This window comes from Actinia tenebrosa, unplaced genomic scaffold (genome assembly GCF_029948245.1).
Source record: "Actinia tenebrosa isolate PJP-AT-01 unplaced genomic scaffold, QUT_ActTen_1.0 PGA_scaffold0__85_contigs__length_37466705, whole genome shotgun sequence".
In the NCBI taxonomy this organism is placed as follows: domain Eukaryota; kingdom Metazoa; phylum Cnidaria; class Anthozoa; order Actiniaria; family Actiniidae; genus Actinia; species Actinia tenebrosa.
In genome coordinates this window covers 18265402-18282245 of record NW_028292569.1, presented here as the reverse complement: position 1 = coordinate 18282245, position 16844 = coordinate 18265402, and the positions used below count along the sequence as shown (strand labels likewise).

The window sequence follows — 16844 nt, the reverse complement described above, 5'->3', positions numbered from 1 at the left end:
TAACATGCTATGTTTAAGAGATATACTGAGCATGTGCATTATGTTTCAAATATTCTATAATCTGTAATAAAGCACCTAGGAAGTGACATAGCATGAATGAAGAAAGTCCTGGATAATGGAAGAGAGAATTTAAATCTTACTTTCTATGGGAAAAAAACAAGAGAAATTAGGAAGTTTTCTTTCTGTCTTTCTCTCTAACTTTCTCTTTCTTTCTCACTTTCTTTCTTTCTCTCTCTCTTTCTTTCTCTCTTTCTTTCTTTCTCACTTTCTTTCTTTCTCTCTCTCTTTCTTTCTCTCTTTCTTTCTTTCTAACTTTCTTTCTTCTTTTCTTTCTTTCTTTCTTTCTAACTTTCTTTCTTTCTTCCTTTCTTCCTTTTTTCTTTCTTTCCTTCCATCCTTCCTTCCTTTAATAATATTAATAATAATAATAGATTCATAAAATCGCATAAAATGAGTCTATATGCTCTTTAGAATAATTTTTAAGACCTATACAAATGCAAACTAATCTATCTATCTAGGTAACATAAATTGATTAGAATAACGGTACCCCGTGGATCTACTCCCCACCATGCATGAGCTCTCCAACTAGCACAACATAGTGTAGTTCAGAACACCCAAAAAAAACTCAAAGCGAAGACGTCTTCGAAAACAAATTCCTGCATTTTATAACTGAGATAATGCTTGACAATTTGGTATGCTAACCTGCATAATATTTCGAACTAGATATTTTCTCAAATTTCCATTTTTTTAAATTATTTTATTAGTTTTACAAGATCATTATATTGAGGGTTCAAAAAAGTGAATTTATTTTATTTTATTTTTTTTCTTTTCTTTCTTTTTTCTTTTGTCTGAGTTGTTTGTTCATTTATTTCATTTCTTATTTACTCTCAATTCAATTAAACAGATAAATGAAGTAAATATATAGCAAACAAAATAGTTATAATCATGATTAAAAAAAAAAAAAATCTTAAAACCTCTATAATATCAAATTATTGATAGTTCTATGATGCACTTCTAGTCCAGCTGATAGGAGCACAGCCCATTTTGTCTTGTCTAATGTCTTGTCTTGTCACCGGCTTATCTTGTCTTGTCGTTTTTTGTTTTTGTCTTGTCTTGTCTTAACCATTGCTTTAGTCAATCAGCAACAAATAGATTTTCTCCGCATGGCCCAGCCACTTAGCTTGATTATCTATTGCTATTTCTAATTGGCTGTGCTCTTATCACCTGCAATTTCAACTATTATTATTTATATCTGTAAACTATTGAGCACAATAAAGATTGATTGATTGATTGATTAAAAAATAAATTTACATATTAATTTTAGTTGAAAGACTTCAATATAGGTCCTTTGTTATCAGATACCCAAAGAAATGGTGACCAAGCTCTACAGCTGCATTGCCTGTATGCTGGAAATGATCATTTATTTTTTAGCTATAGAGGGGAGTGAAAATTTTTTCTGGGGGGAGGGGGTCAATATTTTTCATGGAACTTTGAAAGGATGGTCACAAAATTTGTGCAAGCTTTTCAAGGAGGACACTATCGATTTATGTGAAATATTAAGGGAACAACATTTTTTGCATCAGGAGGAAGTTGGGGGCTTTTAAAATATTCAGAACAAGAATAAAATGCATCAGACCTCCCCCCCTTCTCCCCATCTAATCAATGACCAGCTCCTATAGCACCTATGTATAGTAGCATTAGTGGTAAATTTCAAATGAAATATTTCATGTATATAACTAATTTAAAATCAAAAATATACATGTCCTACACAGTTTCTATAATTATGTTAGCCACTTAATTAAACTATTTTAACACAGCCTTTTTCAAGAAGCTGTCTTATTCTGCTTTTAAGTCTTTCGTCAGCTTCCAACCAAAAATATCGGCCAGGATTTGAAGGCTTTGGTTGTGAAGTAGGTATGAACTCTGCTAACAGTGTGAGACATGCACCATCAGCAGCCCCGTGGGGTTTGCCGACATGTTCTATACTTATGATACCATGAAGTTGGTAATCAACTTTGTCGATCCCTAGTGCTCGCTTTAATATGGTGTATACAGTATCATACACTGAGCAGAAGAGAGTGGATGGGGTACAATGCAAAAATCCCATGCTGTATTCCTTGTCGAGACAAATTTTGATTCCATTATTACCATCACATGAAACTAAAACAACTTGAATTTTGATTCTCTCGTGGGGTAGTGGCACTGGAAGAGAAGTATAAATGGGATCCCTTTCTTTCATTTCTTTCCATTTCAGCGTTGATTTAATGTGAGGGATGATATCCGGGGCCCGAAGTGGAAGTGAACGGGAAAACACCTCTTGAGGTTCAAACCATCCTGCCTCCATTGACTCCTTGTCTTCATCCTTGATTGTCTTCAGCTTCCCTCCTGTAACATTGCCTGTAAAATTAAAACGCTGCCAGCTTAAAACCCTTGAGTTATCCACGGAAATTAAAGACGTTGGCTCAAAATGTAGCCCTGTCTCTTCGAGAACTTCGCGTTTCACTCCTTCAATCAGGCTTTCATTTTTCTCCAGTCGTCCTGCCGGTAAATACCACAACCCTCGGCACGATTTCTTCGCTTCCTTCATCATTAGCACCTTTCCATTCTCAATAATAACAGCCGATACAATATAACAGAGATCCGCTTTAAGAACAAGTGGCCTATCAAATTCGACTTCAACTCCAGTTTTGAGATCTTTCTTCGCTTTTTCTTTGGTTGTTTTTCTTGGCGAATCGCTTGATTTTTCTTTAGAAAGATCTTTTAAAACAATCTCCTTTAGCTCTGAAAATAGTTGATCCATCGTGTGATTTTAATTTTTGCTTTTATGAGTTTAATTTTCTTGAAAAACTGATTCTGATGAATGTACCGCAGGCCTGAAACCGGAAAAAACATATTTCACCGGGAGATGTCGTGGATGTCGGAGTTTGGAGTCCAGCCACAGGGATCCCAACATACTAGGTACCTACTGTGTATTCTCTACTTTCACATCCCCATAATGCCTTGCGTCTTTGGGGGGTAACCAATCAAAAAACTGTCCCAAATCGAAAGGTTTCTTAATTGAATTTATACTATACCTGCTTTTATCTGTACGATACTGATTATCAGTTTATTCCAAGTTATTTTTGCTTGTACAGATCATCAAGAGTTTTGGTCTTACAGAAAATGTATTGACTTACGAAAAAATGTTTAAAATTTACCTTAAACGTCTTCAAGCTTCTATCTTTTTCTGTTTTTTACTTCTTCATTTTATTTTTGGATACCAAACAAGGTATTGTCAACATTGTCAGATCAGCCTTCAGCAAAATAAGTGGGTTTTTACCCTCTGGTTACCCCCCAAACACACAAAGGATTATGGGGATGTGAAAGTAGAAACTTCGCCCTTTTACAAAATTTTAGGTGCTCTTTTTATTTATGGAGTTCATTTTGACTCATTTGCTTGTTTAAAGGGGGATGGGGTCACGTGACCTGTTAGTGCAAGTCGTCTATTGCAAGTCTTTTGTTTGACCTTTTCGGCATTAGACATTTCCTGTCCCTTCCTCTTCCTCTTACTCCTCATGATTCTTCCTAAAGCCTCTGGAACCTAGCCTGTGTTCAGCCGAATGCAGGCTACTGGAGCCAAGTGTATAGTCTTGTGCAGCATTATTTTCATCAGCTGAATCACAAGTAAATATTATAGCTTTCTTTCTTGTTGACAGCACTAAGCATCTGTCCATCATTTGGAGCCAAAAAAAACCCGCAGAAAATAAAAATATCAAAACTGAACATAACTTATGTTACCCTGGCTTGTAAAATAAATATCATTACTATGATCATTGTCATGAGATGTTATTTCCAATAAAAGTTTAAGGCATATTTAAATAGCATGTTATCATATATTAACATCATAAATACTATAATATTTACATGGATAATGCAAGAAAAACGATCAGAATGCTTTAAAACTGGTTGCTGAAGGTTGTCTTTCATTTCCTCTAATATTTTTCATTTTCTTTTTTTCTTCTTTTTTTATCCCTTTTTGTTTTCTTTCCTTACTTATTCCTTTTCTATTTCTTTTTCCCTTTCTTTCCTAAATCCTTCTTTCCTCCTTTTCTTCATTACCTCTTTATTTCCTTCATTTTTTATTCCTCTTTGGCCTTATACTTTATTTCTATTTTTTCTCTTTTACTTCTTTCCTTCTTCTCTTATTTCTTTCATTATCTGTTTTTTTTTCTTTCTTTCTTATTCCTTTCTTTCTCTACTTTTTTTCTGAGAAAGTTCAAAGCTGTAATGATTAAGTTGTTCCCAAGGCAAACAGATCCTTCATTCTTTCCTTCATTCTTTCTTTTTTTTATCTTTTTTTCTGGGATTTTAGAAGCTGTAAGTCTTTCTTGTGGTAAGTGCTGGAGAATAAATCGGCTCCATCCAGTGGAATATCAACACAAAAACAAAAGCAACCACAGCAAACACACAAATAAAGGAAAATAAAACAGTCCTTGGAATGATCATGTAGTCAACTTCCACCTGAAAATAAATACAAAATGGAGGTAACAAAAGTGAGAGAGGTCCTAGTATATTACTGTAAAACCCCTTGGTCAAGAGTAAATGTAATGGTAATCCATATAATAGATAGAGTAGCTATGGATATATTCTGGGACTACACAATATACCCTCCTCAGACCCTCCCTAGCCCTTGGAAATTCTGATCCCCCTACATGGGTGAGGTATAGATATTTTCTGGTACTACACAATATACCCTCCTAAGAGCCTCCCTGCACCCCTTGGAAATTCCAATCCCCCTCCATGGGGGAGGTATGGATATATTCTGGTTCTACACAGTATACCCTCCTCAGACCCTACCCACCTCTTGGAAATTCCAATCCCTATATAATGTAATGGCTAATGTTGTACCTTTTTGCCTGAACTTCCAGCTAGTTCTTCCTCCTTTGTCTTTCTTGGGTAAAACAGCATGGTTATTGTGAGTAAAATAAGAAGAAAACCAATTCCGAACACTGCATTCCTGTCGAATAAACAAAACGATTTGAACGGTTTTAATCTGTCATTGACTTTTTTTTTAACTTAGCCAATGAATTATGTTACGCTATAAAGCTTGAGGATCCTTGATCTTAAAGCCTTATCAAAAGTTAAAGAATAAATTTTGAACAAAAATATGAAAGAATAATCAATGAAAATATTTTTTTTCCATGACTTACTTCAGTCCTCCTGTTGCTCTAGACAACGAAACACATCCAAGAATACCGAGAACCCAGAAGAAAATAAGGACGAAAAGCCCAACACCAACACCAAGAACAAGCGCCATTAAGACGTGCAAATACCTAAAAGAAACGGAGGACTACTTGTAGTTAAAACTCTGGATTAAAAAGGTTTTTTTCGTAAATCTTGGAAGGTGAGAGTAGAGTTTAACAGACTGATGGCCGCCATAATTTTGGGTTTGCTTTTAAACCACAGGAAGCCCAAGCTTTGTATATTTGACAAGATTGAAAAGGCAAACTCGTGGAAGTATTGGGTTTCCTGTTCTTCTCATCGTCCCACTGACAAGACTGAGTGTTGCGTTATGCGTATTAAGGTGGCTCGACTGGGTTTTGCTTGTGGCGTACCTTCGAAGTTTGAAGGGAAACTGCGTCGCTGCCAATAAATTAAATTCAAATAAATCATTATGACATGTCTAGAGATAGATTCAAGTTTTAAATGATATACAATTTATCATGATCGGAGTTACCATAGCAATACAGTGACGTCATGTCATTTTTTTATACATTCCATTTTTGGCGAAATCAGACGTTTGTTTTAAAAATTGTTTAACAGAACTTAAAGTTCATATGTTTGTCTTCAAGTTAACGAAGTTTCGAAGATTTGTATGGAAGCGTTTCGAAATAATTGCCGTCGGAACTTTTGGGCAACAAAAATGTAAACAATCCAAAGCAATTAGTTCATATGATCGAAACCTTTCCTTTTTGGACTTGGGAAAAGCTTTTTTTGGGGTCATAGTGTTGTGTTACTATTCCAATAGTCCTTCTGAGAAATGGAAAGCAATCGCGTTATTCGATTTCGAGAAATATGATTTCAAGCCTAGTTAGTAAAGTTGTGCCTTTTGATATCTTGTCAAAGATCTCACTTGTCTTTACTAAAAACGGTCAAACTCAATAATCCGATGATGAATTTTTTTTTAACTTCCAAGTCAGTTACTTTAGATAACATATTTAAATACCCTAAAGTTTCAAGTTCATTGAAATAATTTAAAACCGTCAAATAATATTCTCAATTCCGTAAACATTTGTATCCTAATTCTAAATATGCGACAGCTTTCTTCACTCGCACTTTGTCTTTATCGTTACGCCTTTCTATTGTCCAGAATATTTCCAAAGTCGTGCATTCCAACACCTCACGCTTAACATTCGAAGTCTGATTGCTTTCCGAAACCCTTCCGACTATGATAATTTGTGATTGCAATTTCATATATACTTGAAAATAACAAAGAAAAACACTTGTCACACGACTATCTAGTACTCTCGTTAAACTTTATTTAGTAAAATATGTTTTTGTCTTTAGAGTGGGGTATAGTATGGCTGCCGCGTGAAAAAGACCAATTGTTTTAATCGATGACCAGAAATCCGTCTGTTATTCTAATAGACAATTGTTAAAATCACCAGCTAATGTTTATAAACACTGTGCGAAAATTAGAGAAAACGAAATAAAAATAGAAACTTCATATAAACATTACGCCAAATAGAAATTAGACTCTTCCACAGTCTCTCGCTCGTCCGTTCCGTCTCCACGCTTAGAGACTGTAACGGTACAATGACCGAAAGGACTTATGGGTCCCGAAAACTTGGACCCAGCGTGCTTTGGGAACCAAAGTTTTCGCCGCCATCTTTAAAATATTGAAACGAGTGAGACTGTGGACGAGTATTTTGGTTCCCAAAGCACGCCGGGTCCAAGTTTTCGAGACCCATAAGTCCTTTCGGTCATTGTACCGTTACAGTCTCTAAGCGTGGAGACGGAACGGACGAGCGAAAGACTGTGGAAGAGTCTAAATAGAAATTTGCAGCACAAGAAAAAGGAAAGAAAAGACGAGCATGCCAGGGACCGCGGAGCTAGGGGGAATGGGGCCAATAATATTGCCGCTATGTTGCATTACTTTAATCATAACTTTAATGCTATAAATATGCTGCAAATGCCCCTCAAGACACGGGAAATTAAATTTCCAAAGGGTCTCAATTCCAATATTTTTCGGGGGGAGGGGAAAACCTCCTTGATGCTTCTGTCTTTCTGAATCTGAATCTGAATCTTTATTTAACCACGGTAAAATACATCAGTCAATTACAGCTAAAATAATATATAATATATAATGCTAACTAAATACAGATATCTAATATACATGCTTTACATACATGTAGGCCGTGGGAGTCTTTACATTAAGAAAACACATTTTCAATGTTTTTCTTGAATTGTGAGATAGTTTTTGTCTCTCTCACTGATTGCGGAAGGCTATTCCACAGTGAAGAGCCACTATAACAAAAAGAATTCTTAAGATACTCAGTATTAGGCTTAGGAAATAAAAATGTATTTTCCTGATTACGTAATTTGTAATTAAGTTTTTTTCAGATCAAAGAGATTTTGGATGTACGTTGGCTTGGCTTATGCATTGTCTTATACATTAGTGTTGCTTTTTGCTTATCTCGACGAATTGCAAGGGCGTCCCAATTTTGGTCGACGAGTAATTGGCTAGATTGAGTCTCATAGTTAGTCTTTGGCGGTCGTTAGCCCCCCAATCAGATTTACGCTCCGCCGTCCCCGGTCCCCGCCAATTAAGAAAATGTGGTACTCATTATCCTAATGATTAAATCTAAAACTTATCCAAACCGCACCGAATTGAAATTAGTATATTTAATAGGACTCCATGCTGTCCAATTAAGAAATAATTGGACGAGGAAAATTCAGAGGACTGACAAAATTGGATGAGGCCGTAGGCCGAGTCCGCCAATTTGTCAGTCAGAGGAATTTTTCGAGTCTAATTATTTCTTGATTGGGGAGCATGAAATCCCATTACCTATTAATTATATAGCTGCCTAATTAATCCCATATCAACAAGACCTGTGCAATTAAGAAAATAATTGGACAGTTACCTATATGGGATTTATGAGAAGCTGTATAATTAAAATATTTATAGACGTAGAGAAAAGAAATGTAATGATATTATTGTAATAATCGTAAAAGTTGTTTTTCCAAATAAAACTAAAAACTATGTATAACAAATATTAATTTAAAACATGTCAAGCAAAGAAATGTCGAGCAAAAATAATAATATTAATAAAAGACATCAGAGCCCGGTAGCACGAAGGGTGGATAGCGCTACTCAATGGATAAATCCTTACACAGTGGATAAGTCGATGCTTTTATCCAATAAATTTATTTACTAAAGCCCTTCGTACAACCGGGCCCTGCTGAGTTAACATTTAAAAGAAAGTCTTCTAAGAAGTCATTGTTATAACAAGAGGGTATTCGCGAGGCTCAAACGCTCACGCGGACCGATATTAATTCTTTGAGAAAGATATATATGATATGGACTCGTATATTTCCAACACCATAAAAACGAGGTATTTATCTTCTTATCGAAAGGTTCATACTTCGACTGGGGAAAAAATGGCGGATCCTCGATTAAGGAGGTAAAAACGCAAAACCGTCTGATTGGCAAGCCAGTGATGCTAAGGCCACGAGTTACTAACAATGCACTTCTTTTCTTCGCAGTGCTGTATAAGGCTGTGCCAGATTGGGTCATACGATAGTAAGTTTTTATTCCCTGTTGAAGAAAAAGAGTTTTAGTATACGAGTTAAGTACTAGAACATGGTATATGTGGAAATTGAGACGAACAAGACCGCGAACCCCCGAAACAAACAAACAAACGTTTCCAAGGCAAATGGGACTTTGAAAACCCAGTCTACCTTCCTCCTCACTACCGCACACACACGCTCACGCGCGCCAATCCTGTTTGGGAAAAGATTATAAGTGCACAAGTAGCCCAATTAAAGTTTCAGCTTATGCATAATGATTTCTTTCTTTGCAGTTTCTTGGTCTGTGCTTATGATAGTGGTCTATTTTTGGCATGCCATTCAACTATTCCCTTCATGTAGATTCAATATTGAAAGTATTGTCTTAGGCTTGACGTGCGCTTTTACATTTGAAAGTGTATGCACGAAGTAGATTGAAGCTTGGTCACTCAATTACTCGAAATATTTAGCTTCTGTCTTGAAAACAAATTGAGTATTATAGAAGATCGCAGGCTATTGAACAATATTAATGATCTAAATGTACCAGTGATGAAAAGTCCATGTTTAGCTCGTGTCAGGGCCACGTTAATCTGATGTTCATCTGTGATGAATCCAAGATGTTCACCGAGCCATGATGACGATGGTTCAGGTTCTAATTCTTGTTCAGGAAGCGAACGAACCAATGACAAGATTACATAGTCCCATTCACTTCCTATAATGATAAAAGATGTTAAAAAAAAAAATTAGCCAAAAAGTATGTCTAATATAGAAAAATGGTAATTTTACGAGTTGGAGAGATAATTTACACACACACGCCGGTACGTTCATAGTCTCCTACGCCGCCGCTATTATTGTCGTCACGCTATGCTCTTGGGAGTGGGCGTTGCGTGACGACCCTAACAGCGGCTGCGTAGGAGACTAGCCGGTTCTGGGCTTAGTTATCATGTTTCTGTGTCCCAGGTATTTTCAGAATCAGTACGTTCAGATTTCTGGAGCTTTGGCTTCCTCTCCATCAAATAGTTTCTATCACAATGCAACGACTAGGAAATATGAAAAGCGCAGTTATAATACGAATAATAATTATTAATGACCTTGGCTTTTAATGATAGTAGTAACAAGGATATCCTTGCCAGCCTTTTTAAGAAGATCTTGAATGACTTTGCGTTGTTGTCTGTATGGCGTCAGGATGACTATATTCTTCTCTTTTATCTGTTGTCTGTGGCTGTTAACCAGATATTTAGCCAGATAGACCTTAAATATAACATAAACATAACACATTAGTAGCATATCGTAAGATGCTATAAACTAGGATTGAATTCCAGACAATGATAATGTATTGAATCTATTGTGTATGTATACTATTTGATAGTTTTTTCTTATTATATTTATTAGTAATTCAGTCTTACGACTCAGTAACGCAAAGATGTTTAATGAACGATTTATCTAATATAATATTGATGGTGGTGTTGGGGGAGAGGGGAGAAGGGGAAATATCAATCTCGTACCCAGAGCCCTTATTTCTTACTGCGCATGCTCGACGAAATAATTGGGCTCTGGAAAACTCCAATATTTCCTGTGCTGTGATTGGTTCTCGAGAACAAAGGAAGATACCGGAAGTAAAAATTACAGGAAAAATAAACAAGATGGCGTCTCGAATTAAGTACACCAAAAAAGCCTGTAGGGCCGGATTTTTCAAGTTTTGCCGGTTTTGTAATGGAAATTGTATTGATGTCCATCCAATAGATATTTTCGGAGTTAATTTAACTGAAAACCATCTTCAAAACCTAATTTTTCAAGCGCAAATTCACATGCTCGTTGAACATCGTCCGCCATTTTGAATTTACCTAGTCTGTCATGTAATGCGCATGTGCGAGAAACCCAGAATCTGGGTCTTCCGGTTTGGAGTTTTCCAGAGCCCAATTATTTCGTCGAGCATGCGCAGTAAGAAATAAGGGCTCTGGGTACGAGATTGGGGAAATATCTTTTTTGGCGATTTTAATGTCAATTAGAAACCACCTGTGGGAGTCTGTGCTTAAAGGTCCAGTTCAGACGTCTACAACTTTTGCCGCGTCGAATCTAGTAGTTGCGTTTCGCACATGAGAAGTGCGACGTCTGAACCAATATTTAATACGAATAAAAATGAAAAAAAGCCAGTCGCACAATACAAGACAGCAAAAGATCGGCGTTGAGGCAAATGTCGAACTTTCATCGCGTCAAATGCAATGCATCAATTTTAAAGGCTCAATATCATAGCGGCTATGGATAACAATCTTGATAGTACTTTAGCTAGATTATGTTTGTTGTGAGCGGCAGAATTAAATGCGACGTTTGAATTAGACGTCGAATTTAATGGATTTCAGTCGACCTCAAGGCAATTAGATGTCATCCAATGTTAACATCAATAAGGTGGTGTCACACGGAACAACTTGCAACGCCGATTTTTCGTGCAACGCTATTGTGCCATTTGTGTGTCGAATTTTTGCAACATGTTACACGGGAACAACTTTTCGCGTAACATTCACTTTAGTATTCAATCCACGCGCTGCCAACATGTAAACAAACAAAATGGCGTTTGACTCTTGTTATCGACGACGCGCAAGTTTGATACTTTTACTTGTGTTAGCTGATTTTGGCGAAGATAAACTGAGGAGAAGAGAAAGAAATGTTTGGACGAGGAATTGGTTGTTAAACAGCAGCCGCCATTTTGTTTGTTTACAAGAAAGCCTCGCTTTCATGAGCAAAGTTGCGCGTCAAATCGGCGATGGACATGTTACACACATCGATTTGCTGCAAATTCGTCATCTTGTGTTGCAAGTTTTTGTAGTCAGATCAAAAGCTTGCAACGTGTTGCAGAGTGAGATATTGCGCGAAAAATCGTCCTCGGCGCTATGTTACACGGCAACGGCAACAGCGTTGCGCGAAAAATCAGCGTTGCAAGTTGGCCCGTGTAACACCACCTTTAAGGACTATTTAACAATTAGACCTCTCGCCTTCATGGTGTACGAGTCAATAGTGCATGAGGCCGAACCTACTAATCGTCCAAATAAATGGATACAAACGAGAGAGTATTAATAAGAGAGGGAAACTTCTTAATAACGCGCGCGCCATGTAAATTCCCGGTTGGGCTATTTTTAGTAACCGGATGCAGTTTAAATTTCGCCTTACCCTACTCCCGTGCTCCCTTCCCTCTCTTATTTATGCTCCCTTGATACAAAATATTATGAAATCTGATTGAAATAATGGATTCTCTGTGTTGTTTTGATTTTCAAAACTGGCACTTTTCTCTACTAGGGGTCTATCACTAATACACCACTAGTCGCTCAACCAATCAGAGGGCAGGATTTGTGATAGAACATTAGTAGGTTTATACTAATATGTATTATTCTCTTCTCTTCATAAAAACTACTGAAGACCGTAATTAAAGACAGCAAACATTTGAACTTACAGCTTTCCTGGCTTCGTCCATGTTGTATTTAGAGTCAGCTCCACTGTCAACAGCTGATATAACAGAGGATTCTTCTACGCCTTCAATGTGGCAGAAACATACTCTTGTACCCAAAGCAGGCCATATCTGCACATTAGCTGTGTTGCGGGACGTCACGATGTCAGATGTTTGTAGCATGCCTTCGTAAAACTGCTTAGAGGGAAACTCACAGATCGATGGATGCTGAAGAAAGATGCGTTTTACAGCTTACCACTCTTTTCACTGCTACGCGCTGATCGAGACAACAATCCCAACAGGAAAATAGTGCAATACACTGCTGCCAATCAAAGAATATAAAGTTACCAACCAATTTATTTGATTGACAGAAGTGTATTGCCCAATTTCCCTGTCGCGACTTTTGTCTCAATCAGCACGTAGCAGTGAAAGAGTGGTAATATGGAATATAAGTTATCTATTTTTTACTTAAACAAAGTACAGTCATAAAGTTTTGGCTTGGTTTTATTGTGTTCCGCACGTGAAGGTAAATTACGGCCGGGAATGAAAAAACATTTTATCATTATAAAATGATGAAGCATAGAATTTTAATCAAAAAGGCTGAGGAATGAAGTTCGCCAATCCTTAACTTTCGTTAAGCTGATTCGAATGAAGTAAAAGTGACTGGACAAGCAATGTATATGTTTTTTTTTTAAAGTAATAAACAAGAATAACAAGAACAACTAAGAAAAAAAAAGGATTTATATTTTTTTTCCCGCGGTACATACGTCGAGCTTGTGCGGCACTCAGCGCAACCAAACCATTATAACACAGCTATTTCAAAAATGGATGGTGAAAGTTTTGTTGCATGTGGCATGTTGCACGTGGCATGTTGCATGAGGCACGTTGTATGTAGCAAGCACGTTGCATGTGGCACGTTGCATGTGGCATGTTGCATGTGGCATGTTGCATGAGGCACGTTGTATGTAGCAAGCACGTTGCATGTGTCACGTTACATGTGGCACGTTGCATGTGGCACGTTCCATGTGGCATGTTGCATGAAGCACGTTCCATGTGGCATGTTGCATGAGGCACGTTGTATGTAGCACGTTGCATGTGGCACGTTCCATGTGGCATGTTGCATGTGGCACGTTCCATGTGGCATGTTGCATGAGGCACGTTGTATGTAGCACGTTGCATGTGTCACGTTGCATGTGGCGCATGTTGCATGCTGCACGTTGCAGTGGCATGTTGCATGTTGCACAACGTATAATATTCATTTGTCAACACAAGAAATTATGCAGGAATTAAACACATTCAGACAATATTTAGAAGATTTCACATCGATGAGACTCTTTGGAATGGAATGCAACGAAACCTTCGCCAATCCTTTTTCTTTTGAAGTAGCTGTATGCACAACGTACCATTCGGTATTGCATCCTTAACATACATGCTTGCTTGGCAAGTCGTTCAAATAATGATATATCCAGCTGAAGACTCTTTGCACGTTTATCAGTGATGATTGGTTGCAGTTGTTTGTGATCACCAATCAGCACGAACTGTTTAGCATTGGATGACGTCATGGGGACCAGAGCCTCTGGTTCCGTACACATCCCACATTCATCGATAATACACTGCTGAATATTATTGCACAATTCAGTGATTGTTTTACTGCCTGCTCGAGAACACGTGCAGAGTATTATCTCTTTGCCAGACTTCGTGATCGCCCATTCTTCAGCTTTAGCAATTATCTAAATATAAAACCATTATTTAAATTTAAATTATTATTTTTGCATTATTATTTGTCAAATTTTTCAATCAATTAAATGTTCAAGAATTTCATATACAAATGGCTGAGAGGCAAAGTTATAAATTCAGAAATGTTGTCAGATCGAAACCAAATCATTTTTGGAATTACTGAAACAATTCTGTCGTAATATCCGTTTTTAAGGTATCAAAGTCCAAGTCTATGAACTAGCTTTAACCCTGATAGTAAGGACTGAAATCCGTAGCTAAAGATGTCATTTCCAGCGTCGCATGTGAATTTTACCAGCCAAAATAGCAAGTCTTTAATAGATAAAAACATGGGTGATTAAAAACTTTGGGCAGTATTTGCCCCTAACATTAGTTATTCATGGTATTTATTTATGCTGACTAGCCGTTTCGAGGTTGAGGAAAAAACTGGGTCGAGTTGGCATTGCGGTGCATTGTGGGGCTGTTTTAGGGGAAATATTTTCAAGATGGCGCCAATTCGTCACCTTAAACATAAACACAATGCGTTGAAACACAAACTCGAACCAGCTTTTTCTTCAAGCTCGGAACGGCTAATTGAAGCAGCACGTTACATAAGTTTTGTGCAGCATTCAGAGCAGTAACCAACTGTTACAAACTACTAAAAGCGAATAGTGTGAAATAGTGTGACCTGAGAAATGAAAATATGCAAGTAATCATTAAAATAACACTTTTTGTTTGGTAAAATATACAGGATGACCGACAACTTAGCCTGTAGTATTCACTCACATCACAATATGTTGCTACTTCTTCCTCACTTGGCCTTTCTTTTCGTTTCTTTGCTTCTTTGAAATCGTCCTCCTTCTCTCTTAGTTTTGTGGCGAATGGAGACAACTCACTCCTTATGAAATGATGAAGAGAAACTTCTTTAACTTCGCCTTCTGGAATCTTGAGTTCATCATCACTTGCAGTGGGTTTGGATACGTTAATCTTGTTGGGAATGGGATACTCAGATTCCTCTATAAGTGTACCGTGCACGCGAAGAATCTTGCCCTTCATTCCGGGTATCTTAAGCAGATATTCTAAATGATAAGAGGATATGTAAAACAATAAGTAAATGACTATTAAAAAGAGGTTTAGTCCAAGTCAAGTACTGATCTCTCGAATCCTCATCGAGCGTGTGCTGCGTCCATACAAAAACATCATAGTGCAAGTGGTATTTTTCAATACCTTCATTGATTTTTAAAAACTAGTTTTATCCTTCTCTTTTTACATCTACATCTTTATAACATTCTTTATATTGTATACACTTATTTCAATAAAGTTAGTCACCAAAAACCTAGAAAGCTGAGATCACTGAGCATCATGGGAAACTTTTCATATCAATAAAGCATATATATACAAAGCTTTTTTAATACAAACTGCAGCTCGATGATGCTTAGAAGAGGTGAGACTATAACCGGTAAAAGATTGGCAAGTCCATGAACAGTTATCAAGCGGTTGAACGTGTAAAATGAATCTACCCATAATCCTTGTCGGCCTCAGCTTTATAGCTTTTCAGGTGACTAACTTTATTGAAATAAGTGTATATGTAAATTGTTTATAATCCCGAGGGCCACTTGAAAATTATCAGTCATGGTAAGGTGCGAACCCTGACAAATAAAGTTGTTGTTATTATTATTATTATTATTATTATTATTATTGGAGGGTTTTCAAAACTGAAGCGCTTCACCGCTTATGTGAACGGCGAGAAGAATTGCACGAGTCGCTTTAATAAATTATGAAAATTACTGAAATCATGTGGCTGTGTCCGACCGTAAATTGGTAATCTTAGCAACGTCCACACGGATCCGGAAATGTTTTGTATCCGTATCCGAAAATTTTCGAAAACGATCTCTAGAGTGGAAATTTTCGAATACGCTCCGAATACGGATACGTGTGGACGGTCGTATCCGCAAATTTTCGAATACGATGACGTAAACACGATTTTGCGCATGCTCAATAAGAAAAACTATCCGCCAAAGGGACTAGGCACTAGCGTGCATCAATGTGGATCAAGAAATTTCCAGATACGTGTGGACAGTAAAAACGATTCGAAAACGATTCGAATACGCTGCGTGTGGATGCAAACATTTCCGTATCCGAAAAAATAAATTTGCAGATACAAAAATTTCCGGATACGTGTTGACGGGGCCTTAGAAGTTCATAACTAGATTAATTATTCTAGTAATCTTTACTTTGACTGATTTTCTGAGACAAACAATCAAACAAACAATAGCAATACCTGTGACAACATCAATTGATTTGTTGGATGGGCCGCAGTAAAGCACCTGTGGTGGCCCCTTCTCCTTTTCCTCCTTATCATGATCTGTCTTAATTTTGGCTGCCTTCTTTTTTGACTTCTTGTTTTGTTTCTCTGCTGGCTTCTGCTTTTCATTTTGCTTTGCGAACCAATATGCAACATGCACTCCAGTTAATGTTTTGCCGGTCCCTAATGAAGAATCAAAATGTTATCCAAGTTAAATTCTATGTTTATCCTCGAAGGTCAAGTCACAACTACATTTAAAAATTGCAAGAGTCAAAGATAGATGGTCAATTGCTATTGTATATAATAGTTTGACAGCATACCTGGTGGACCTTGAATGAGCGAGAAAGGCCTTGACAAAGCCTGACGTACAGCATTTTTTTGATAATCATTCAATGGTTTAAATCCAGTCGTTCTGTAATGATCAGAAATGGATAATTCTTGTTCGGGAAGAGGAAATCTTTCTACAATGATAAATGAATCACAAATAATTTAAAAACAAAAATAAAGGTTTTGCGTTAGAGATGGGTTGACGCACCTTGTGAAGGACTTTGTCCAAGGCAGATTGTTTTGACAAGTTCTGACGAGTCTTTCAACTTGCATTCCAACGCTGTAATCATCCGC

At 37.2% G+C, this 16844-nt stretch overlaps 3 protein-coding genes across 4 annotated transcripts in view; all 3 read right to left on the bottom strand.

Annotated features, from left to right (window-relative positions):
* Window positions 1-464: 464 nt before the first annotated feature.
* On the bottom strand, window positions 465-2924 carry LOC116299913 (8-oxo-dGDP phosphatase NUDT18-like). Its single transcript, XM_031708630.2, has one exon. The coding sequence runs from the start codon at window positions 2798-2800 to the stop codon at window positions 1799-1801; it is 1002 nt and encodes a 333-aa protein (XP_031564490.1). The 5' UTR covers window positions 2801-2924; the 3' UTR covers window positions 465-1798.
* Window positions 2925-3380: 456 nt separating this feature from the next.
* On the bottom strand, window positions 3381-5451 carry LOC116299902 (transmembrane protein 218). The gene is made up of 3 exons (XM_031708620.2): window positions 5190-5451; window positions 4888-4996; window positions 3381-4500 (listed from the first exon to the last, which is right to left on the bottom strand). Exons 1-3 carry the CDS (start codon window positions 5294-5296, stop codon window positions 4348-4350), a joined length of 369 nt encoding a protein of 122 aa, XP_031564480.1. The 5' UTR covers window positions 5297-5451; the 3' UTR covers window positions 3381-4347.
* Window positions 5452-8183: 2732 nt separating this feature from the next.
* LOC116299904 (3'-5' exoribonuclease HELZ2) overlaps window positions 8184-16844 on the bottom strand; it is a 31089-nt gene continuing 22428 nt past the window's right edge. The window contains exons 18-26 of one of the 2 annotated variants that reach the window (XM_031708622.2): window positions 16759-16844; window positions 16544-16684; window positions 16200-16406; window positions 14705-14997; window positions 13609-13935; window positions 12212-12433; window positions 9858-10017; window positions 9311-9478; window positions 8184-8797 (exon numbers count right to left, since the gene is read on the bottom strand). In XM_031708622.2, coding sequence (XP_031564482.2) covers window positions 8703-8797; window positions 9311-9478; window positions 9858-10017; window positions 12212-12433; window positions 13609-13935; window positions 14705-14997; window positions 16200-16406; window positions 16544-16684; window positions 16759-16844 — 1699 coding nt within the window. In that variant the 3' untranslated portion in view covers window positions 8184-8702. Of the gene's footprint in view, window positions 8798-9310; window positions 9479-9857; window positions 10018-12211; window positions 12434-13608; window positions 13936-14704; window positions 14998-16199; window positions 16407-16543; window positions 16685-16758 lie in introns of those variants that run through there. The other variant, XR_004197533.2, reaches the window with a different exon arrangement.

Coding starts and splice junctions, on each gene's coding strand:
- LOC116299913 (XM_031708630.2), bottom strand. CDS start 2,800: ATGGATCAACTATTTTCAGAGCTAAAGGAGATTGTTTTAAAAGATCTT.
- LOC116299902 (XM_031708620.2), bottom strand. CDS start 5,296: ATGGCGCTTGTTCTTGGTGTTGGTGTTGGGCTTTTCGTCCTTATTTTC. Junction 4,997..5,189: donor AGAGCAACAGGAGGACTGAA/GTAAGTCATGGA, acceptor TTTATTCGACAG/GAATGCAGTGTTCGGAATTG. Junction 4,501..4,887: donor CTGGAAGTTCAGGCAAAAAG/GTACAACATTAG, acceptor ATTTATTTTCAG/GTGGAAGTTGACTACATGAT.